The 25651-nt window shown below is 48.3% G+C and overlaps 1 protein-coding gene across 8 annotated transcripts in view; it reads right to left on the bottom strand.

Moving 5' to 3' along the window:
- The window catches only part of NFATC2 (nuclear factor of activated T cells 2), a 154485-nt gene that overhangs the window by 103138 nt on the left and 25696 nt on the right, over positions 1-25651 (bottom strand). For all 8 annotated transcript variants that reach the window (XM_063634203.1, XM_055266585.2, XM_055266589.2 and 5 more), the window contains exon 3: positions 24693-24864. In XM_063634203.1, the coding sequence (XP_063490273.1) occupies positions 24693-24864 (172 nt within the window). The remainder of the gene's footprint in view (positions 1-24692; positions 24865-25651) is intronic.

The raw sequence follows: 25651 nt of genomic DNA, 5'->3' as shown, positions 1-25651 counted from the left end.
CCTTGGTCAGCGACGTATCCACGGGCTCACGGAACTGTAGCGTCAGCATTGGAGTTTGCAGCTTGGGGCCAGAGGCTCCGGAGGATGCGATCGTGTGCCTCCCAGCCTGGGCCTCTGGTGAACCATGTGGCATCTGCGAATCCACCAGAACCATCTGGGTCCCAGTTTTGCCATCAGGAAACCAGGAGAAGAAGATTCCAGAGCAGTAGGGTCCAACAGTTTAGACTGGGGGCTAGGGAGTCGGCGGACCCAAGCTCAAGTCCCAACTGCTGAAGTCGCTGGCTGTGGACCTTGGGCAGGTCACTCCGACTCTTTGACACATGTGTCACATAGAAAAAAGCGCTTGTACGTTTCATAGAGTTGCCAGGCCCCAATGAATTGGTACATGCACAGCTCTTAGAACCAGTGCCGGCACATAGTAAGCGCTCAGTAAACGATGGCCTTCATCTTGTTGTAATTCTTGTTGTTTTCTCATGGGGCTGTTATGGGCATAGAATGGGAATCAGTGACGTCACATTGCAACGGAGTGATGTGAAATGGACAATTCTAGAGAAATGATTTTGATCTTTTAGGCACCTCCCACTTACAGAGGGAATGTCCCAGGCCGACACAGTGAATCTACTGTAAAAGAAAGCCTCTCATTACTTGAGCACCTTTCCACCCTGACTATGAGTCTCACTCACCGGGGCCGTGGACTCAGCAGCTCCATCTGAGGTCCCTCGAATGCAGCAGACACTGGTTCAACGTCACCACAGGGAAACCCCACTGGGCCTATTCCTTGAGAGGTGGGGCACGCTGAGAGACAGGAACAGAGTCCATCGCATTGAGACCAGCTCGGTCCCTGTCCAGTCCTCTCATCAGTGGCAACCTCAGCACCACGTCCCCAGAGAGCTGCTCCCCACTGTGATGGGCATCAAACACTTAGCAAAGAGCCAGCCCAGAACGTGACACCCTTGACCATCAGCCTTCTCAGACCCAACTAAGTCTCAGATCCGAGACTGGCTGGAGCTGCCGAAAGCTGGCCACACCTCTGAGCCCTCACCTCTGCAAAGGGGAAAATAATAGATGCCCACCCCATGCCCCATGAGCTGTGGCAAAGAGTAGACAATATAATGGGGACAGTGCCTGGCACAGAGTGGGTGCTCAGTGAGTGTCAACAGTTACCATCATCGCCACCATCGTCACCCATTTCAGACCTTCCTCCAAGCCATCTCAGGCAGCTTGGTCACCGTTACTTTGTTTGGTTATGAGGCCTCTTTTGAATATGGACATGAGGAAGGACAGGACCCCAGTGCTCCCCTCCTCCCCGACATGGAGCGGGCGCTAGGCACTGCACTTCCATGGGTTTGCTCAGAGAGGCTAAGTCAGCTGCCTAAGGTGTCCAGCACAGGGCGGGTGTCGCTGGAAATCAAAAGCAAATCTGGCGGCTTCCCTGGCTGGTGGCTTTTCTGCTACACCTGCTCCTCCTATTTCCTCTTTATTTTTATTTTACTTTCAAGTGGAAATGCGGCACACGTCAGTAATTCCCTCACACTTCGCTCTTGAGGGGCTCCCCCCACCTCACCTTTATTTGAGGCCCCAAGGCCCTTTTCTTCTGTGACTACAATGTTCAGGTCTTTGTCCACAGAGTCAGCATCCTACCCTTGCCCAGAGCTGAACACAGCTCCATCCTGAATCCTAGGGCTGAGAACCCACGCGCCTTGAGGGACTGGCACTTGGCTTCCATAAACAAGGCCGCGGCTCAGTCATCTCACAGCATGGGAGACGTTCTCACCTCCCATGGCAGAGAGGTGACAGGCTGAGAAGCCACAGTTTGCCAGGAAGAACATTTTGATGAAACAGGAAATGAAGTTTGTCATAAGAGGGAAAAAGCTCAACTCTGACTTCTTAAGGATTATTGAATCCCCGGTAAAACTCTGGGCTCAAGCTCTGAGGTCCTCTGTCCACTGAGAAACACCACTACCAAGATGATGGTCACATACTGTCCTGAACGTGACTGCCAGCGGGTGTGTCCACCTCCTGCTAGTCATCCACACTTGGAAAAGAGGCCAGCACAGCCCCCAAGTGGACACCCAGTCCCAACACGGGCACTGTGCTACTGCAATGGCCTCCAGGTGGGAGCAAAGGAAGACCCAACCCAGCTCAGCGGAGCCAGAATCCCAGCCAGACCCTAAACCTCATTTTCTTTTTTTTTTTAGACAGGTTCTCACTCATCACCCAGGCTGGAGTGCAGTGGCACCATCTCAGCTCACTGCAACCTCCGCCTCCTCTTCTCAAGCAATTCTCCCACCTCAGCCTCTAGAGTAGCTGGGACAACAGGCACGTGCCACCACGCCCAGCTAATTTTTGGTTTTTATTTTGTAGAGGCGGGATTTCACCATGTTGCCCAGGCTGGTCTTGAACTCCTGGGCTCAAGTGATCTGCCCGCCTCAGCCTCCCAAAGTGCTGGGATTATAGACATGAGCCACCGCACATGGCTGGAAAGCCTCCTTTCTTGAAAAGACTTGAGTGTGACCGCATATTCACCTCAAAGAGAACACAGCTTCTCCATAATCTAAAGGGGTGAGGGGGACACATTCCATCGTAAATGCCCAAGACAGAGCTTGTTGCTGTGTGAGTACAGACGGATTGTCTCTCCTCTCTGGGGAACTGTCTTATCCAGTTCTGAACCCGGGTTTTCTTTGCTGACAGAAGGCCAATAAATTCTACAGCACTCATTTTTAGCAAGCGTGGAGTTTGCCGGGACCAAGGAAAATTGACTCACTCCCTCTTACAAATTTGTGGAGTTCAATTTTGTCACTTTCTGTGTTTGATGCCAACAGTAAACACCCACATGCACATTCCCAGGTGTAAGAGAGCTCACGTCCCCTGCACTGGCTGGGTCTACACGCCACCATGTCATCTGAAGGGGACTCTAACTCACACCTCAATCATCCCTCCTCTGTCCCTGTGGGAAATCTGTGGATCAGAGCAGACTCCCATTTTTCCTAGAAGGAGGATATTAAGGTAGGAAGGTAAGGCCAGCTTTCCAGTCGGGAGCATCTTTTTTATATTAAAAAGAGGCCTTGAGCAAACACTTGGACGTGAAGGTCAGCAAGATCTGGGTTTATTTTTCTAAGCATTTCCAAAGCAGGTTCCAAACCCCCGCCCAGGGTCACCAACGAGATGCCCAGAGGAGCCAGGTGAGGAATGTGGGTGTGTGAACTGGGCCTAGTGGTGCTGAGACCCCCTGGGGGAGGCAGATCCAGTCCAAAGGGAGGACCGAGGCACAGCTGTTCACAGCTTGCCACGCGGGAAGCCGGCCACTGTTGCCAGATCTTCTGATTGTTAGAAATCCAACTTGGTATGAGAAATTTCCTAATTTGTAAATGTGGTTAATTAGTGTCAGCTGCTGCTTAAAGCCCTGAGCGTGTCAAATGCCATCTGTGGATAGGCTCAGGCCTTGAGCAATCAGAAACAGGGTTCCCTCACCTCTGCACACTCCTGAAGCCTGGACCATTCTTCCTTTACATCCTGCAACCACCCCCCACCCCCTACTCAAATGTCACCTCCTCAGGAAGCTGCCCCAGATTCCCTGAGGTGAAGTGAGTCATGTGACCCAGAGCCTCACTACCTTCTCCTCCTTTTATAGTCCTTTTCTCTCTATTATAGCTCTTATCTCTATAAACAAAGAATCACTAACATTAATTGGACACATACTGTTAGGCCCTCTGCTTCAGTATTTATGGTAACCTCTTTTTGGGGTACTATCATCATCCCACTTTACAGGCACAGAGAAGTTAAATAACTTGCCCAGGGTCACAAAGCCAATAAGTGGCAGAACCAGGATTCAAATCCAGGTCTGCCGGCTCCATCTTTCCTGCTACTCTTTGTTCAACCAACCCCCTTTTGACCTCAATTATTTTCCCATCTGTCTCTCCCAGCAACTGGGCACTCCCTGAAAGCAAGAATTGATCTCATTTCTCCCTCTATCCAGAGTGCACAGCTCACACTCAGTGTCTGTTCACTGAATGGGCATTGCTGCCTATCCTGACTACCTCGACAGCCCTGGAAGGCCCCAGGCAGGGTGGCGGGGGCTAGAATTCACTCCACTCTCAGCAGCTCAATGGGGTTCTGCAGAGGGCTTCAAGCGATGCTGCAAAGCTTCACACTGAGAAATGTCACTCCCATCATGGCCCTGAGAGGGGACAGGGGCTTGGCTACAAGCTGGGAGTAGCACCCAGGTTCCTAACAAGTCCCAACAAGCTTCCCAAAGTCTAACTTCTACCCAACCATGCACCCTCCGAGGCTCTGTCTCTGCCCAAGACAAGCGCAGCAACGTGTCTGCCTCACACCTTCAACAACTTCGGGTCCAAAGTCAAGGTGCACTGAGCCAATCATTCTGCTCCCTCCTGCAGCAAGAAAAATAACAATCCACCAAAAGATAAATGCAAAAAGAAGATGCACGTGAGAACGAGTCCACGTGGATGTGTAAGAACTCGCTCTAGAGACACAGTCACGGGGTTGCTTTAGGCCCAATGCATGAACTTAATATGATCCCATTTTTGCACAAGACTTTTCTGCATCTTTCACCCCAATATTACTTGGCTGAAACCCCTGGTCCAGCCCCAGACCACCCTTGTTTAATCCCTGCAAACAAGGCCACATTTGGGTACTCATGGTTTATTCCATGCCTACCCCCATGATGGACGTTCGACTGAGTCCAGCCTCTGCAGCCTCCGCCTTCCACCAACGCAGATCCGTCCCCCTCCTTTGCTCACGGAGGAGTGAGGGGGAACTGCTGAGAGGAGGGGCAGATTGGCCAGGGAGGGGGCGATTCAGAACAGGAAGAAGATGGGGTGAGAGCTGAGAGGCACGCTTTGGACACAATAAACAAGCCTGGTGCCTTGTTCAGAAAGGGACCCGGGACCCCCGATCCCGCCAGAGCCCTAAAAGCATTAGTTCAAAGTTAAAGTTAGATACACGCAAAGCTGCAGCCCCCGGGGGAACTCAGAGCTCAAAAACAATACTCTCTTTGACTCAAAAACCACAAGGGAACACCCACGGCATACTTCTTGATTAAAAAAGGAAAGTGAAAAATAAGGTTTTCTTTTTTTCCTTCTTAATCATCATAAAACTAACTTGTGCCTATTCCATCAAGTCACGACTTCTGTTGGCCTCAAGCGAGCCCAACTCATGTTGGCCACAGACACGAGGGGCCGGGAAGCTTGGGCATGTCCTAGTGAACTGAACCGGTCCTTCTGAACGGTTGTCATTTCCTTCCTCTGCTTCCTTTAGCACAGGAAAGCCACCAAGGAGCCGCCTACGCCAGCACATCCATCACCCGGACTCCCAGGGCACTGTTCATCTGAGAGGCCAGACACAGCGGGGCTCACCGATGCCTCAAAGCAGCAGCAGCAGCAACATTCTCTCCACTGCTGTTCTTGAGATAGATGAAGTACCTACTATGTGACAGGCACTGTGCTTGGGACTGGGGATGGAACAATGATGAAGGAATGAAGGATGAATGTGTGGCAGGGGGGTGGATGAGTAGGTGGGTGAAGGGGTTGGAGGGGAGGAGAAAAGGAAGAGAGAACATATATCAGGCTATGGAAAAAAGAAAAAAACAGAGGCCAGGCACGGTGGCTCATGCCTGTAATCCCAGCACTTTGGGAGGCCGAGGCAGGCAGATCACTTGAGGCCAGATCACTGGCCAACATGGCGAAACCCCATCTCTACTAAAAATACAAAAATTAGCCAGGCATGGTGGCATGCACCTGTAGTCCCAGCTGCTCAGATGGCTGAGGCATGAGAATTGTTTGAACCCAGGGGGTGGAGGTTGCAGTGAGCCGAGATTGAGCCACTGCATTCCAGCCTAGGCGACAGAGTGAGACTTCATCTCAAAACAAACACCCAAGTAGAAAGACAGATGATGGCAGGAGAGAAAGGGGATCTATTCTGGTAGGAGAATCAGGGGAAGCTGCTTTGAGGAGGTAATAATTGAGCTGAGAGCTGAATGAAGCAGAGAAAGTAGCCATGTGGATAGCTGGGAGGAGTGAAAGGCACGTGCAAAGGCCCTGAGGCAGGAGCCTACCTGGAGTGTTTGAGGAATAGCACAGAGGCCATTAGCAGCTGGGAATGGAGTGAGTGAGTGAGGAAGAGAGGCAGGCAGGGACTGGGTGACATGGCCTGGTCCACGGTGAGCAGCACAAGTCCATTCTGCATCTATACTCTGGGAGGGGAGACACAGGAGGGCTCAGAATGGGGGCGCTGTGGACCAAGGTATACTCTGAACAGATCCTCTGGCAGCTGTGTGGGGAGCAGATGAATGAAGGGTGCGAGTGGAGGCAGGGAAACCAGTTAGGAGGCTGTCACCCAGACAAGAGATGATGATAACTTGGCCCCAGGTGACAGAGGGGAGGAGGTAAGAAATGGTTGAGCACCCTACCCCGAGCCCAGCTCCCACACAGATGCACAAAACTGTGAGGAAGGCCAACAGGCCAACTAGATGCCCATAAAAGATCACAAGGCAAAGAGAAGCAGATGAGAAAGAGAAAGAGATTCAAAATCTAAAACGCGGCTGGGCATGCTGGCTCATGCCTATAATCCCAGCATTTTCAGAGGCCGAGGTGGGTGGATCACTTGAGGCCAGGAGTTCGAGATCAGCCTGGCCAACGTGAAGAAACACTGTCTCTACCAAAAATATAAAAATTAGCCAGGCGTGGTGGCTAATACCAGCTCCTTTGGAGGCTGAAGCAGGAGAATCGCTTGAACCCGGAAGGCAGATGTTGCAGTGAGCCAAGATCGCGCCACTGCACTCCAGCCTGGATGACAGAGCAAGACTCCGTCTCAAAAAAAAAGAAAAAGAAAAAGAAATCTAAAACACTTCTGCTTTCTACCTGCATAAGCCTTACCTCTGGCAAGTCACATTTCTCTGGGGCTGTTTTTTCATTTGTAAGATAGTAGGACCCAATTCATGGGGTTACAATGGGTAATGCAAGTCTTTGCTTAATGTCTGGCCTATTGTACATGCTCAATAAGTAATACTTTTCTAACCTCTGCCTTTAATGATCTGAGTCGTGGCTCTGCCAATTTAGTTGCTGTATTATCTTTATATTAAAATTTCATATCACCTCTCTGAACCTCTATTTGGCCACTTGAAAACTGATCATGACAGTACCTACCCTCAAGTACTCAGTATGAGATTGAATGAGACAACTTTAGTTAAGCAAAAGGTCTGGCACCTAGGAATCCCTCAATAAAATGATAACCAAAGCCTTCAGTAAAATGGTAGCTGAAACCCTCAGTAAAATGATACATGAATCAGACACATCAGTCATCCAACTAGATGATTTCTAAGTCTCCTTCTAGCTCAATTATCCCCAAACTCTTTAAAAACATTTTTTTAATCAAAAAAATAACAGCTTAACAGCTTCAAGTTCCTGAATGAATCAACCCTGGAGCTGCAAGTTAAGGCAACCCAAGTTGAAGAGAAGTTGGAACTCCTACCTCAAAGTGAACAAAACTAAACATAGGCACTTTTACTTGGGTGATACCTATTACTCTGAGTCATAGAATTAAGTAAGTTTAGAGGTAGGAGGGAACTTACAGAGCCCTACCCACTCGTTTTAGAGCAGAGGCTCCTACAGCTCAGTGAGAAGTATGTGGGCTGAGGTTGCACAGCGAGGTTCAGGCAGAGGAGGAAGCCAAGAATGCTCCCACCCCTCCACCCCCACCCTCACCACCACCCCACTCCCACCTCCACCCTCACCACCCCCTACTCCCACGCCCACCCTCACCCTCACCACCCCCCACCCTCCCCACCACCCCCCCACCCTCACCACCACCCCACTTCCACCTCCACCCTCACCACCCCCCACTCCCACCCCCACCCTCACCCTCACCACCCCCCACCCACCTCCACCCTCACCACCCCCTACTCCCACGCCCACCCTCACCCTCACCACCCCCCACCCTCCCCACCACCCCCCCACCCTCACCACCACCCCACTTCCACCTCCACCCTCACCACCCCCCACTCCCACCCCCACCCTCACCCTCACCACCCCCCACCCTCACCCTCACCACCCCCCACCCTCACCCCCACCCCCACCCTTACCCTCCCAGGCAGTGTGGTCAGTCAGAGGGTGAGAAGGAGGAAGCAACAAAAGCCTCCATCCAAAAGAAAGGAAAAGAATGGAGTGGGAAGTGTTTTAGACTAGCAGAAACACCTTTCTTGCTATCAGAGTTCAACACAGACACCTTAAGGGGCCAAGCAAGTAATGAAAACGAGCTGGGCAACCAGTGCAAAGACTGAGGAACCAAGTTCCCAACCTGAAGACACTCAAACACAGATGGTTTTTCTCTTTTAAAGCATTATACCACCAGGGCCACTCACTGCTAGCTTGTCTGGCACTTTCATGCAGATTCACAGCAGACAGCTCTTCCTCTATACCTTTGGCAGGTATGTGTCAGAACACTGTCTTAATAAACCTGCAAATGTGAATGGCACCCTCATGATATGCAGAGCTGTGGTGCAGTGCACAGCCTGTGCAACTGTATCCAGTGACACACAGAAGATTTCCCTGGGTTATGAGTTGGGGACCTCTATCTACATTCCATGGTCTTATAAAAGGCACTGAAATGCCACAGCGAAGCTGACATGGAAACCAAAAACCTCATTCACCATCAACACTTAACTCCTGAGTCAGACTCAGCTGGCTCCAACCGCTGTACTGATGCTCCAGGTGGACACCATGCAAGCTTCTGCCTCAGGGCTTTAGCACTGGCTGCTCCCTCTCCTACCACACTGGCTCCCAAGATAGTAACACAGCTTATTCCCTCACTACACTCAAAATTCCATTCAAACGGCACCCCTTCGGGAAGTTCTTCTCTAAATAGCATCCTCACCATTTCCCAGTCACTTTCCATCCCCCATTCCTGCCTTATTTTTCTGCTTATTGCTTTTTTAAAACCTGACAGATTGTGGGATTACTGATTTGTTATATGTCTCCCTCCACCAGAAGCCCACCTCCATGAGAGCTCGGGATTTTATCTATTCTGTTCATTACTCCATCTCCAGTCAGCAAACTTTTTCTGTAAAGGACAAGATAGGAAACATTTTAGGTTCTGCAGGCCATACATACAGTCTCTGTTGCAAGTACTCACCTCTGCTGCGGTGGTACAAAAGCAACCAGAGACAATATGCAAATACGTAGGTGTGGCTGTGTACCAATAAAACTTTATTTCGAAAAGCAGGTGATGCACCGGATTTGGCTGGCATAGTTTGACAACTCTTTTTCTAGAATAATGTGTCTCAAACTCGAATGTGCACACAGATTAAGTTGCAGCAGGGCCTGAGATTCTGCATTCTGCGTGAGCTCCCAGAGGAGATCCAGGCCACCAATCCATGGACCAAACTGAGCAGGAGCACCTAGCACAAGGCCTGGCATGTGGTAGAAGCCCGATGTTTGTTGAATAAATACAAGATAAAGGAAACCACTCATAATCCAACTCAGCACTTTCATTGCTGCATTTTGACCATGGCACCACGCCCTTGCTAAACTACCTACTGCTCAGGTTTTATCTTTACTGTTTGGGGTTTGTTTCGAGACAGGATCTCACTCTGTTGCCCAGGCTGGAGTGTGGTAGCATGATCACAGCTCACTGCAGCCTCCATCTCCAGGTTCAAGGAATCCTTCTACTGTAACCTCCCAACTAGCCAAGACTATAAGCATGTTCTACCGCACCCAGCTAATTTTTTGTTTTTTGTTTTTTTTTGGTAGAGACAAGGGTCTCATAATGTTGCCCAAGCTTGTCTCAAACTCCTGGCCTCAAGTGATATTCTTGCCTCAGCCTCCCAAAGTACTAGGATTACAAGCATGAGCCACCATGCCTGGCCCTGCTGTATCATTTTCTGGTAGACAGAGGAAGGAGAGACGGATAGATATGTGACAAGGCAAGTGTGTCCTGAGGGTTTATTTTATGTCACTAAGCCAGGGTTCAAGCAAACGCAAGGTTTAATCAATATTCACCTGATACAGGTTCCAAAAACTGCATTCCTAGAACAGCATTTACAGTTTTATAATAAATGTCAAATAGGAACATGGGATTCACTTAGCAGAAACCTCAGTTTCATGGGAAGGGCCCTACTTGGTTAAATAAATGATGCCAAGAAGATCAATTCAGCTTCACTTCTTATTCAGAAAAATGACAATGCAATGGCTTCCTAAGTTCAGCAGTAATAACTGCCTTGATCATTTATTAGGAATGTAAAATGTACTGAGCAATATGCCAAATCCTTCATACATTATAATTCTGATAATGATGGCAACAAAGACCATGAATATAACCTCGAGCACAAACACAGACTGTCTCTGGCGGGATGTTCAGAGAACCGATGGCACTGCAGCTGAGGAAGATGAGGCGGCCACCTAGGTATGAGGGAAGACCTTGCCCTGTACACAGCTTGTATTAATACCTTTCAAATTCTGCACCATGTGAATGCATTTCCCCAAAATCAATTTCTGAAAGAAACTAGAGCAGTCTGCACTTGGTACTGTGCTAAGTGATGTTTTACACACATTCTCATTTACTCCTGTAAAAATCGTAAAAGATAAGTAACATTCTCTCCAATTTGCTTCTTAGGGAAATGGAAGCCCCAAAAGGTCAGATTATCCTTGCTCACAGTCATGCCACTAGTATGGTGAGAAAAACTCAAGCTGGAGGGCAAGGGTCAGGTAGGTCCCATGAGCGTCTCAATATACCACCATTTGCACTGGGAGCTCACCCTCCTGGAGGAGGCGGGCATCTCACAGCCCAGGCGCAGGCCACTGGGCTCCCCAGGTTCTACTCTCAGATGCTTCTGGGCCCGGCTGCCGTGGCTCAGGCCACTCACATGAGGACATGCTTGGGGGTGTCAACAGCAGCCCACAGTGAGGCTGCACCTGCCCCACAAGCCTCTATTGTCCTGCCTCTGCCTGGGAGGGGCCTTCAGGCTGCTGTAGCCAAACACAGGGAGAGGAGGCTGGGGCGGGGTAGATACCAAGGGATGACATGAGCCTGAACAACCTGATAAAGAAACAATCTGACTTGATGCTTGACCAGACTGGATTTATTTCCTGAATGTTTGAGACAGAGTCTTGCTCTGTCACCCAGGCTGGAGTGCAGTGGTGCGATCTTGGCTCACTGCAGCCTCTGCCTCTTGGGTCCAAGCAATTCTCCTGCCTCAGCCTGCTGGGTAGCTGGGATTACAAGCATGCACCACCACATCCAGCTAATTTTTGGGGGTTTTTTGTTTGTTTGTTTTGAGATGGGAGTCCTGCTCTTGTTGCCTAGGCTGGAGTGCAATGGTGCGATATTGGCTCACTGCAACCTCCGCCTCCCGGGTTCAAGTGATTCTCCTGCCTCAGCCTCCTGAGTAGCTCGGATTACAGGCATGCACCACCACACCCAGCTAATTTTGTATTTTTAGTAGAGATGGGGTTTCTCCATGTTTGTCAGGCTGGTCTCGAACTCCTGACCTCAAGTGATCTGCCTGCCTCAGCCTTCCAAAGTGGTGGGATTACAGGAATTTTTGTATTTTCAGTAGAGACGAGCTTTCATCATTTTGGCCAGGCCGGTCTTGAACTCCTGGCCTCAAGTGATCCACCAGCCTCGGCCTCCCAAAGTGCTGGGATTATAGGCATGAATCAAAGTGCCCGGCCTGTTTCCTGAATTTTTCAAAATGCTAGAGCAACAATGAGAGCCCCCAGGAGCAACCTGGAAAATTATCTCAAGGTCGTTAAAGATTTCCATTTCTTCACCACCAAAGAACTTACTCATGCAACCAAACACCACCTGTTCCCCAAAAACCTATTGAAATAGACAAAAACAAACAAACAAACAAAATGATTTTCATTTCCTCTTTGTGGCCTAAACAGTTAAGAGCGTGGGCTTTTGAGCTCGACCACCTAGGTTTAGTTCGTGGTTCCCCCAATTCCTGTGTAACCTTAGACAAGTTACATAGCCTCTCTGTGTCTCAAGTACTGCCTAGAAATATTAGGAGGATCGGCCGGGTGCGGTGGCTCACGCTTGTAATCCCAGCACTTTGGGAGGCTGAGGCGGGCGGATCACGAGGTCAGGAGATCCAGACCACGGTGAAACCCCGTCTCTACTAAAAAAAAAAAATACAAAAAAAAAAATTAGCCAGGCTTGGTGGCGGGCGCCTGTAGTCCCAGCTACTCAGAGAGGCTGAGGCAGGAGAATGGCGTGAACCCGGGAGGCGGAGCTTGCAGTGAGCCGAGATTGCGCCACTGCACTCCAGCCTGGGCGACAGAGCGAGACTCTGTCTCAAAAAAAAAAAAAAAAAAAAAGGAAATATTAGGAGGATTACATCCATTTATGAGTGGAATGCACTTAAACTTACTCAGTAAATGCTGTCTCCTCCCCTGCAGTCATCAAAATAACCTGATATAGACTCAACTATGTGAGAAAGGCAGGAGCTGAGTTTTGTGAGCTCCAGTGTGCAGGCACAGGGGAAAAAAAAGACTAAAAAGAAATATGCCAGCAATAAGAGTAGTTCACTCCAGATAATGAACTATCTAGTTCCTTTTTTTTTTTTTTTTTTTTTTTTTTGAGATGGAGTCTCGCTCTGTCACCCAGGCTGGAGTGCAGTGGTTCGGTCTCGGCTCACTGCAAGCTCCACCTCCCAGGTTCACACCATTCTCCTGCCTCAGCCTCTCGAGTAGCTGGGACTACATGCGCCTGCCACCAGGCCTGGCTAATTTTTTTGTATTTTTTTAGTAGAGATGGGGTTTCACCGTGTTAGCCAGGATGGTCTCACTCAATCTCCTGACCTTGTGATCTGCCCACCCTGGCCTCCCAAAGTGCTGGGATTACAGGCGTGAGGCACCGCGCCCGGCCTGTCTAGTTTCTTAATAATTTCCTGGGCTTTTTGTTTTGTTTTGTTTGTTTGTTTTGGGGTTTTTGTTTGTTTTTGGTTTTTGAGACAGAGTCTCACTCTGTCACCCAGGCTGGAGTGCAGCAGCACAATCTCAGCTCACTGCAACCTCTGCCTCCCAGGTTCAAGCAATTCTCATGCCTCAGCCGCCCGAGTAGCTGGGATTACAGGTACCCACCATCACGCCCGGCTAATTTTTGTATTTCTAGTAGAGACGGGGTTTCACCATGTAGGCCAGGCTGGTCTCGAACTCCTGACCTCAGGTGATCTGCCCACCTCAGCCTCCCAAAGTGCTGGGATTACAGGCGTAAGCCACCACGTCTGGCCATTTCCTGTACTTTTAAAAAAATGAATACACACCAAAGAGCTAAAAATAAAGTAAAATAATTGAATAAAAATACAGGGGCACAGACACGCAAATACGTATCGGTGTACATACACACTGTATATATACGTGTATGTGTGTATATATATATATATATATATATGAATATATATAATTTATATGTGTGTTTGTATGTGTCTCTGTGTATACATATACACATGTATACGAATGAAATTTTTCGAACCTGTGCCAGTATTCAGAATAGGCCCCTGCTAAGCTGTGGACTTGAGAACCACACAGTGCGATAGAAATGGCTTGGCCAAAGTGCCCAACGGAATGCTTTTACGTTCAGCTCTCCCACATCCCAGATGCTTGGCCTTGAGGAAGTCCTTTGACCTCAAGAGTATCAGTTTCCCAGGCTGCAGGCTGGGCGTCGTCGTCGTGGCATCGTTTGAGGACAAGAGCCGCGCACAGAACACATAAGAAACGGTGAGAGGGAACGCCCTCCACACTGTCTGCCCCTAACTCACACCCATGCCAGCTCAGAGGTCGCGGCATGAAACTAAAGCCTCCACATGAGAACAAATGCTCCTTTTTAAAATCCTAACACAATGGTTCAGAGGACAAATTAGTAAGAAAAACAATGAGCATATCTTGAGCTCTCATCACAGGCAGGGCCCTGTTTTAGCACCTCACCAATATTAACCCATTTAACATTTGCAATGACCCTGGGCGGCAGGCATTCGTCTCAGCCTCCTGAAGAGCAATGCAACCTTGAAAAAGCCACTCAGCTTTTCCGAGCCTCAGTTTCCTCAGCTGTAAATGGGGTTAATGGCAGCACCACTATCTCTCCAAGCAGGCACACAGGAAAAGCTCGGCCAGGGTCAGCCTGCTCATCACTGGTGATGATGTGCTCATTGGGGAAGGTGAAGCTCAATGCTTCTGAGCCTTGGTTTCCTCATTCACAGAGCAGAGGCTGCGTGCCTGCCCGAGCCATTGAGCCATTCCACACCATGTGCTTGTCAGATAGTAAGTGCTCAACAAACATGCATGACTATTGCTAGAGTCGGCCCATAGTCTTCTAGGAGGTTCAGAATGAATGACTTTGACATTCGCAATGTCTCCTGGGATCCAGAGGAAACAGGGCCCCATGAGAAGCCATCACCTCCCTGTGTTCCTCCCCACCCACCCAGCCCCACCTCCCCGCATGCTCCAGTTCATGACTTTATTGTCAACGGAGCTAGCACCTTCCGAGGCCGTTAGGAGTCTCATTCATGGGACCAAATTAGAATATACTCAATGTTCAATAAAGAGGTCTTGGCCCCCACACCCACTAAACCCACAGGGTACCCAGAAGGGCGGCAGGGCCAGCTGGTGACACAGACACTCCTATGAACATCAGCCTCGGCCTGCAGACGGGTTGCAGCGAGATGGCTCTGGGCCTGCGAAGTGGTCCCAGATGTGGTCATGGTCCCCTGTTGTGGCATGTGGCAGCTGACAGGTGCTTAGAAACCCACCTAAAGCAGATGCCTCGTTTCCCATATAATCAGAGAAAATCAGCTTCACCTAAGGTCCCTCAGTGGAGAGGGCGGAGGCAAGGGCAGAACCTGAACGCTTGACCCTAGGTCCAGGACTCAGGTCACATGGCCAGCCAGGCACTGTGCTGAGCTGCCGCAGACGACCCTTTCTAAAGCCTGTCCCATCCCACTCTCACATCCAGCCCCGGCTGGAGCGCTCCACAGGTGCCTGGGCTCAGCCCATGTGCTCATTGTACCCCATGCCTGGGACATGATGCTGCTGCCAGCAGGCTGATGAATGAGTGAGCGGGTGAGTGAAAGATAAGAACCCAGAAGTTCAAAGCCAAGGCCAGGGCTTCATTGCTGACCAGCTGCCTGACTTTAGGTACGTGAGCTTCACTTCCCTGTGCCTCTCACCCCTCGTCGAATGGGAATAATAGCAGCTCCAACTCACCATGTGGTTGCAAGGATGAGCTAAGATCACGTCTGTAACAAACAGCATGTAAATAAACAACGCTCAGAGCCCCCTCCATATCATAGCCTGGTCTCAGACGTGGTTAATTCAACCAGAAAAAGCTGGAACAAGCTCAGGAATCTAAGGCTCGTAGACCTCAAAAGTGATCTATGTCTAGATGGCCTTCTCTCAACAAAAGAACAACAGATGAAACGCCTTCTCTGTGCCAAAGATCACACTGGGCACTTTTGTTTAGCATCTAACTATGCTCAACAAACACAAAACAAATAGCCTGACAGACATAAGTCTACATCACTTTATCATTGAAGTAACTATTGCCCAGTGAGTCTCCCAGAGTCCCAAAGCTACCAAACCCTAGAGTTGCCTCACTCCAAACGACCCTCTTCGTCTACTTCCAAGAGGCAGCATGGGCCAGTGGTCAACAGTGTGGGCTGCCGCTGCAGACGTCCTATGCCCCAATCAAGCAGCACCATGCGCCGGCTGGGGGTGGCCCCTGGCAAGCTGCTTACCTGCACTGTGTCCCAGTTTCCTTGCCTGTAAAATGAGCATAGTAATCCTACCACCTACACTCCATGGTATCGCTGCAGAGACTAACTAGGTCACTCTAAAGAAAGCACACAGTGAAGTTGTAGCTCCGGCCGTTACGCCACCCTGCCCAGCACACACGAGGGCCCCAACATTTATTTGTGACACAAAAAGTTTCTTCTATATCGTTTCTCTTGGTTGCCAGAAATACTGCAAGTTTCAGACTTAATCTCCCTTTTGGCAACAGCTATTTCTCCAAGATTCTGGAAGCCTTCTGTTTTCTGCCTACGTCTGGGGACAATGCTTTACTGAGGCTCATTCCTGATAATTTCCCTTCTACTGTGGGCTGAAAGCACCCCTCAGTGAACCTCCGTGTCTTCAGTTAGAAGATGAGTTAGCACGCGGGCCGCTCTCACCACGCCACCTCTCTGCCTGCGCCAGCCCCAACCCTGGTGCGCCCTCCCCCTCTCTCCACCTCTCACCTCGGAGGCCAGCATGCGGGTCTCAATCCTTTCACAAGTCCCTCCTCGACCACTGCAGGCATCCCTCAGCCGGGGACACATGTGGCGGGGCAGAGAGCAGTGCCACAACTGGCCCACGGGTGTACCTGGTTTGGACTGTAGTCTTTCTCAAATTTTAATGAAATCACCAGTCTCATCAAAAGACTGGTATAGACAAGGAGGAGGTGGTGAGGACGGCTCCTCAAAAGTCAGCCTCAGAACCCCCACATCGCACACCCCGCTGTGCTACTCCCCACCCCATCCCCGCCTCCATCTTGAAGTGAAAAGGCTACATCAAGTCTCCTCTAAAAGATGGCTGCCCTCCGGAAACAGCAGGAGTCTCCGCAGGGATGAACAGGGTCCCTAGAGACTCTGGCCTTTCCCAAGCCTACAGCCCCAGACAGACAGATGCCGCCCCTCTTGCAGCCAGTCTCAAAAAAATCCAGTTAGCTTGACTTTCAAAACATGCTCTGAATCTAACCCCTTCTCCTGCTCCCCCACGCCCCCACCCTGGTCCAGCCACCATCCCCTCTGGCCTGGGCCTCTGCAGCAGCTTCTCCCTGTCCACCCCCCAGCAGAGGGATCCTGCTGACTCCTAGGTCAAGCCAGGCCCTCCCAGTTCCCGCCCCACTCAGAGTCCAAGTCCTCTAACTAAACATGTGTGAGGCCCACGATCTGCCCCCCCATCCTTCCCCTTCCCCTGCCCTTCCCACACAGGCCTCCTCTCTGCTCAAGATGTCACCCAACTCAGCTTCTGCTGTCTCCTCAGCCTGAAGAGGTCCCTACAGCTTCCACGTGGGCCCTCCTTCTTTGCCCAAATGTGGCCCTCCCAGGGAGGTCCATCAAACCACTCCCAATTCTCCTTGGCCTGATAGTTTTCCCCATAGGACTTATCACCTCCCAACATACTATTTCATTTTCCTATTTAACATACTATTTAATTTTCCTATTTATAAGCTATATTGCTATCTCCCCCTAGCCAGCACATCAGCTCCACGGGGCCAGGGATTTTTGCCTGTGTGGTTCACTGCCATATTCCCAGTGCCAAGCACACAGTAGGTGCTTGGTAAGTATTTTTAATAAATGAGCAAATGAACCCCAGTGATCTCAGAACACTCTCTTCCTCCAATTTTTTGGAAGTCTGAGCGACCTGGCCACCACCTCTTTCCCTTCCCCTCCCCAGGAGGTCCAATGGAACCTTCTGTAGATGCCAACACAGCAGCCCTGATCAAGACAAATTAGCATTAGCAAGAACTGTTTCCTGTCTCACATCCCCAAACACAACATTTTATTAGACAAATAGAAGCCAACACACCCAGCCAATTGCTGAAGAAGCACTGCTTACTGTCACAAGTGCAGCTTTCACCTGGAAAGGAAAAAATCCCATCTGGCTTGCTTCTTCCCTTCCTTAGATAGCATTTCAAGTAAGTTGCAGTTAGCATAAAAGCTGAAATCCAACAGAATGAGCATCCACGTCCCATAATCCATTTTATGAGGTTTTGAAAGACTGGAGACTTTACCAGCTCCTCCAGCCCAGGAGGCAGTAGCCTGGACAGGTGGGCCTCAGGCCCTCACTCACCTCCCTGCAAAGCTCATTACTGTTACCGGGAATGAAATGGCGATCGGGTTTCTGCATCTGCAAGGAATTCCTCCTAACAGAGCTACCCATGTTTTTTCCACATGTCTGAACATCTGCTTGAAAGAACCAAGAGGACTCTTTGGAGGTGAGTGCGACGCTTCCATGTTCTCATATTTTGATCACTCCCTAAAAGGATGGCTTTCTGATTATTCTTTCCATTAAACATGCATCCCAGAGAGTTGTAAGAATAACGTTTTTTGAAAGCCCCAGCACAAGGATGGATAAGGAATATAACAAAGTATCCCCTCCAGGGAATTTCTCTGCAGAATATGGTTAAAGGGTTTGGAAGCCGCCAGGAAAGGATTAAATGACAATGGCATTATACAGGCCACTCTCAACTGGGATATTATTAGACCTCATAAGCTGAAGAACTATGGAAACACTTAAAGCCCAACCTTGCAAAACCGCTCTGAATGGATGTTTTGTCCACCGGAGGACCACTGCATCCTGTCCTGAAACAGGGCGAGGAATGATGGCAGGGCTCCACCAAAAAGCGTGTGGCTCTTTTGAGATGAATCAAGCGGTTCCCCTTCTCATCTGATACCTGCAGACCAAAGTCAGGCTTGTGCATTAAGATCCCTTGGTTCCTCTGAAAGAATCCTAGACTTGTTCTACTTCAATAAGATTTAGAACTTTTTATTTATTTGTTTGTTTTTTTAGAGACATGGTCTTACTCTGTCACCCAGGCTGGAGTGCAGTGGCGCGATCACAGCTGACTGCCACCCTGAACTCCTGGGCTCAAGCGATCCTCTTGCCTCAGCCTCCCAAGTAGCTGGGATTATAGGTGTGAGCCACCACACTCACCTGAGACTTAGGGCTTTATAAGAGAAACTACCTTGATCTGGCTGTTAACAGGGTTTGCTCCCTAACTATACAATTCTTAGAAATCATATAAATATAACCTCTCTCTTATCTCCCTTCCTATTTGATAAACCTTGAAGTAGCACCATTCTTATTTACTCCAGATGATGTGAACTTAAGCATATTTGCCGTGAGCTAAATTCAACCCAAAGTTTGATTAGTGGCCAAAACTTAAAAATCAGAAATTTCACATAAAAATTCCAACTCCTAGCTCTTGGGAAAGAAAAAAAAAAAAAAACCTACAAAACCTGGCAACATTCCACCCACATTCCCACATGTCACATCCTACAGGGACTGAACAGCAACTACCTCCTGAGGTAAGACTCACATGCCGCTCTGCCCTACTGCCCACCACTCCCTATTGCTCCCTGACATTTGGCCAGTTCAGTCATTTCCTTTCATTGCCTGGCCCTCCTGGGCTTGTCTGTTTGTGATCTTGTTTATACAATCTCCTCTTTGCTTTTTCCTTAGTCCACTGCTTCTAGAGAGAGGCGCGTTGTTATTGAGGGTGTGGACAGTCAGTCCTTGCAAGTGGGTGCTTGCTGAGGCCTCTGGTGATGGAGCGTGTGGCCCTGGGGCATCCCACAGGCCTGAGAGCAAGTTCAAGACTTTGCTTCTGAGCTCCAAGCTCATATATCCAACTGTCTACTTGACATCTTTGCTCAGGTGCCTTGGAAGCCCTTTGTACCTTCTATGCCCCAAAGGGAACTTGAAATCTTCCCCCAAGAAAACACTTTCTTTCCCAAGTCCTTCTCCGCCATCCGTCCAACAGAACCATCCACTCAGTTGCTCCTTTACCTCCCATACCTAAGTCCTGAAGATCACACCATAGAGTCCATATCTTCCGCTCCCACTGCCACCTTCTAGTCCTTACCACCTTGATCTTTCCCCTGGCACTGCCACAGGCTAACAATCTCATCTCCCTGCTTCCTCCATAACTTCTTCGAATCTAGTCCCCAGGGAGAAGCCTGAGTGATCTTTAAAATGTTAAATCAGAATCAAGTTCCTCCTCTACTCAAAATGAATCACGTCTTCCCCTTGCCCTGGAATAAGCAAAATTTCATCTCCTACCTTGGCTTTTAAGCCCTGCACAGTTTGGGCCTGCCAACCATCACCCTGCAAGCTAAACTTGAATGACACTGGCCCTCCTTCAGCTCTTCAGCCACACACAGTCCTTCCCTGCCTCAGGGCCTTTGCATGTGCTGTGCTCTGTGTGTAGAACACTCTCCCCCCACCACCAAGAGAGACAGAGAGCACGGAGGAGGAGGAGGGCATCATTTGTCTCTTTGCTGGTTCTATGACCTATTCCAGGTCCCAGCTGGCAAGTCACCTCCTCAACGAGACCCTCTTTCTAAAGTAGGTCTTCCAAGTACTGTCTCTTGTCATGGTTTGTTCTGTAGAAGCAGTTCCTCCCAAGCAGTGAATCCAATGGACAAGCTTCTAATCAGCCATCACGTCCCACCCTGAGTCCAGGTATCAGCCCACAGACCCCCTCCAAGTGGCTGCCATCTGGCCTCTCAGGCCTCCCTGACCAACTCAAACCATCCTAGTCCACCTTTCCACAGCCCCTGAGCTCCCTCAGGGCATGAGCTGTGCTGATCTCACCAACGTTGTATCACCCGCGACCAGCACAGTGCCCGGCACATGGCAGGTTCCCAGCGAGACATTCCCCATACAAATGAGTCATGAGATCTGACAAGCACTTAAGGTTTGGGAACAAACTTTCTTCCAAGACCAAGTACCATTCAAAAAAAGCAATGAAGAGAACAGCTGAGCATGGCATATGTTTAAGATTTTTAATTGTATATTTAAGGATAAAAAATGAAATGGTCTTATACTCATTTTCTTTTTATATAAAGAAGAGCTTAAAACCACTAGGCATGAAAAAAGAATGAAGTTCTATAGTGAGGCAAATAAAAGAGAGAAGGGTGGAGCCTGAGTAACTGAGAGGGGAAAAGAGGCTGTGGTTCAGAAATAGAAACAGATACAGAGATAAAGAGTAAGACAGAAATCAACAGAGAAGCCGACGGAAGCATTCAGGCAAGGTACAAAGCAGGCTACACTGCTCTTTTGGGTATGAAAGGGGCAGTGCTGCAGATTCCAGAAGGAGTTTTCCCACTCTCTTGAAGGATAAGAGCAGCAATCCTCTTAAAGTCTACTATTTTCTTCGTTTTACAAAGAAGTTTTTTTTTTAACTGATTTCCCATGCTAAAAATCAGGAATTAGCATGACTTATTTTGAAAAAACATAATCTATTCAAATGACTTTAAAAGACTCCACTTTTGTCTTTTAAAGAGACTTATCTACAAGTTTTTAAATCATATATTGGATCTTCAAAGTTACAGGCACTTGGGCCAGCGGTGGTGGCTCACACTGTAATCCGAACACTTTGGAGGATGAGGTGGTAGGATCACTTGAGCCCAGGAGTTCAAGACCAGCCTAAGAAATGCAGGGAGACCATGTCTCTACAAAAAAGGAAAAAATTAGCTGGGCATGGTGGTACACGCCTGTAGTCCCAACTACTCAGAAGGCTGAGGTGGGAGGATCACTTGAGCTCAGAAATTCAAGGCAGCAGTGAGCAGTGATCATGCCACTGCACTCCAGCCTGGGTGACAGAGCAAGATCCTATCTCTAAAATAAACAAACAAACAAATAAATAAAGTCACAGGCATGAAGAGGGAAGAGTCCTTGGGAGCTATCAGAGAGAGAGGCACAAACTTCAGGGACAGCCTAGCAGGTGTCTCCTGGACTGTACACTCAGCCCATTCCCTTCTCTGGAAATTGCCAGGGCCCCAGCCCCTGATGAATGGGTGAGCTGAGCCTCACTCCTCATGCAGCCCAACCTCCAGGCCACAGCCTACTGGACCAATGGGTGGTACCCTCCCAAGCCAGGGCCAATCAGCATCTCCCTAAGAATCAGGATTTAGGCTCCCATGAGGTGATGACAAGACTCATACTGGAACAGCAGGCAAAACTAGGGGGAAGGGAGTGGCCCGCAGGAGGCATGGGCATTTCCCCATCAGCCTTTTTATGCACAAGTTAGAAGGCAGGAAGAGCTGGTCTGCAAAGAGATGTGGATGATAGGATCTACTGTGCTGCAAATAGAGCTTGCAGTATCCAAATCCCAGCTCCACCATTTAATAGCCATGACCTTCAACAAGTCCTTGACAGCTCCTTGACCTGTTACCTGCGTCATAAGGCTCTTTTGAGGATTAAATAAGTTAACACATATACAGCACTTGGAACAGTATCTCACAGGCAGCAAATGTTTTCTAAGTGTTTATTATTACCATCATCTTGCCAAAATGTAAGCTCATGATGGTGAGAATTTCCAGCTGTTTTGTTCATATCATAACCCAGAATTGAGCACCATGCCTGGTACATAGTAGGTGCTCAATAAACATCTTTCGAATAATCAGTGAATGAAGATACCACACAGCCAGAAATGAATACAGATTCTCTCTCCTTAAGACTTAAGATTGTTTGGCCAATGCATTTAATGAGCAGATTCATTCTCCAAGTTATTTGTTGAGTGCCTGCTATGTTTGTGGCGGCAAACTGTGCTTGGTGCTGATATACAATGAAGAATAAGAAGGAAGTTGTGGTCTCTTTTAAACAAAGCTCATGGTCTAAGAGAGAGAGAGACATTGACGAAATAATTATGCAAATGTTAGAATTACAAGCAGTGGCAGGTGGCATGAAGGAAAGGTGCATGGAGCTCTGGACACATAAAACAGAGTACTTGGCCAGGCACAGTGGCTCACGCCTGTAATCCCAGCACTTTGGGAGGCTGAGGCGGGTGGATCACTTGAGATCAAGAGTTCAAGACCAGCCAGACCAATATAGTGAAACCCTGTCTCTACTAAAAATACAAAAATTAGCCAGGCATGTTGGCGCACACCTGTAATCCCAGCTATTCAGGAGGCTGAGGCAGGGGAATCACCTGAACCCAGGAGGCAGAGGTTGCAGTGAGCCAAGATTGCACTACTGCACTCCAGCCTGGGTGACAGAGTGACAGACTCTGTAAAAAAATACATATATATATTACATAAGGCAATTGCTCTCAGGATTGGATGGCAGGAGTCAGAAGACTGCAGTCCCCGAGGGAGAGGAAGTACACAGGCGAGCCCACCTTCACTTCAGCTCTCTGCCTGGGGACAGCTCCCCTGCCACATGCAGGAAGTAGCATCCGAGCAGAGCACGGTGGTCCTGCTGTGCTGAGGATTCCTGAAATAATTCTGGACTCCTGGCACCACTCAGAGTGTCAGGCTGTGGAAACTGCTGGAATCAGTGGCATCAGAGAGGAGGAAGCTGCTGGGGGAACCCTCAAGTCTTTGGCCAAGGGCTGGGCTGTGTAAGCACAGGGAGAGATGGTGCGAGGTTTAGCAGAGAGGGGCCGCTATGGGGTGGAGAGAACAGAGAGACTAAGAGTGCAGCAGAGCTGGCATATGGGAATTCCAGCCCACCAGATTAAAGAGACCTCCCCACCAAGCATCTAAAAAGGCCGTGCCTTCAGAACAGGCAACATGCCTCAGAGGAAGGGCTACTCCAGGCCTGCCCTAACAGGGCCTAAAACCAATCCTCAAATAAAATACAGAGAAGACAGTTTAAAAGCTAAGCCCCATCAAATTAGATACACCTTGAGCTTTCCACAGATCCACCTGATGAAGCATAAAACAAAGTTCAGAATGTCTACCATATCCAGCATATATCATCACGATGTCAGAATGCAGTCGACAACTACTAGACAGGCAACACAACAGGAAAATGGGACTCATGGTCAAGAACCAAAACTCAATGAATAGAAACAGGTTTGAAGATGGCTGTGTTGTCCGATTTTAAAAAAAAAGCAATTGTCAGGACTTACAAGTTCTTAATATTATCATAGATGTCCTTAATCAGAGGTACACACCCAAAGCACCTGTGGAGATTTGGGGGTTTTTGCCGTTTTTCATTTGTTTGTTTACCTAGGCTTTACTCATGTTATATAGTTTCTAATTTAGTTTCAGAATGCCCAACAATCTGAATGTTTTGAAGAACCACCCTAGAGGTTCTGATGCACACTATAGATTAAGAACTAGGTTTTATCATATTAATAGGATACTTCTACTTTAAGGAAAATACCAAAAAATATGTTATATTAATTTTAATGTATTAAAAGTTCCAGTTAATTGACTTGTTACTGGGCACCAGTCAGTTGTTCCTGGTTAACCAGATTATACAATTAAGAATATTTCAACTCCAATTATTTTGGGGGGAAATAGGCACACTTCTCTACTTATTTTGAAAAAAAAATCTGAGATTAAATCAAAAGCCACAGACACACAAAAAAGACACTGATTAAGAAAAAAACAAAAGGAAATGCTCATGGCAAAATGTAAACTTAAAAAATCAGAGTACAATCTACATGTTCACTATAGAATTAAGATTAGAAATATATGTTAACAGAGACTGCCGTGTCTGTGAATAGAAAAAAGAAAGGCAATATATCAAAATACTAATATAGCTATTTTAGGTAGTTTGATAATGTATAGTTTTAATTGTTCTTACTTTTCTGTATTTTACAAAAATTACTATTTTTTCTTAATGAACTCTTCATCTGAAACTTAAGATGATGGTTTCAGAAACCTTCTGTCAACACACAAACCTCTGCAAAACTCTAGCAGCTTCTCCATCAGAAAGAGAAGGGAAGAAGCATCCGGGCACATGAATATCATTCCTATCCTTATCCAGCTCAAGAAGACATTCTCCTCTGGCTTATGAGTAGCTGGACTAGCTTCTAATGCTAATTTAATCTCATATTTCTCATTCCTCAAAGGAGTAAGAGGCTGAGACACATACCTCACCTTAACAAGCAATAAACAGTGGGTCAGCAGAAGTGAATCTCTTAGTGACAAACACACACAAAAGGAAGAGCATTCAAGTCCATACCTGAACCACAGGGTGGCCTCCAGTTGGAGCTTTGACAGCCCCTCGGCTGCCTTCTGTCTCATAGTGGGCCCGGTGATGTGGCTTGGGCTGAACCTCGATCCGCAGCTCATAAGAGCCTGACTGACTGGACAGCGGCCACTCAAGTGGAGGGAGGGATGCAGTCACTGGGATGCTAAAGGAGAAAATAAAATCAGCCATGTGTGCAATAAACCAGAATTAGTCAACTTGTACAATAATTGTAAATGGCCCCTTTTCTGAAAATCATGGATACAGTCATGTATTGCTCAACAATGAGGATACATTCCAGGAAATGCACCATTATGTGAACATCAGAGTGCACTTACACAAACCAAGATGGCACAGCCTACTACATACCTACACTATATGGTATAGTGGCTTCTAGGCTACAAACCTGTACAGCATGTGACTGTACTGAATACTATAGGCAATGGTAACACAATGAGAAGTATTTGTGTATCTAAACATATCGAAACACAAAAAAGGTACACTAAAAATACAGTATTATGGCTGGGTGTGGTAGCTCATGACTTAATCCCAGCACTTTGGGAAGACAACATGGGTGGATTACTTAAGCCCAAGAATTTGAGGACAGCCTGGGCAACATGGAGAGAACTGTCTCTACTAAAAACACACAAAAAAAATCAGCCAAGCAATGTGGTGCATGCCTATAGTCCCAGCTACCTGGGACGCTGAGGTGGGAAGATCATCTGAGCCCAGGAAGTCAAAGTTGCAGTGAGCTGTGATTGCACCACTGCACTCCAGCCTGAGGGACCAGAGTGAGACCCTGTCTCAAAAAAAAAACAAAACCAAAAAACAACACAAGGCTGGGTGCAGTGGCTCATGACTGTAATCCCAACACTATGGGAGGCTGAGGTGGGCAGATCACTTGAGGCCAGGAGTTCGAGACCAGCCTGGCCAACATGGTGAAACCCTGTCTC

The sequence above is a fragment of the Symphalangus syndactylus genome, chromosome 24 (genome assembly GCF_028878055.3).
Source record: "Symphalangus syndactylus isolate Jambi chromosome 24, NHGRI_mSymSyn1-v2.1_pri, whole genome shotgun sequence".
Classification (NCBI taxonomy): Eukaryota; Metazoa; Chordata; class Mammalia; order Primates; family Hylobatidae; genus Symphalangus; species Symphalangus syndactylus.
This window is presented reverse-complemented; position numbering and strand designations above follow the sequence as displayed.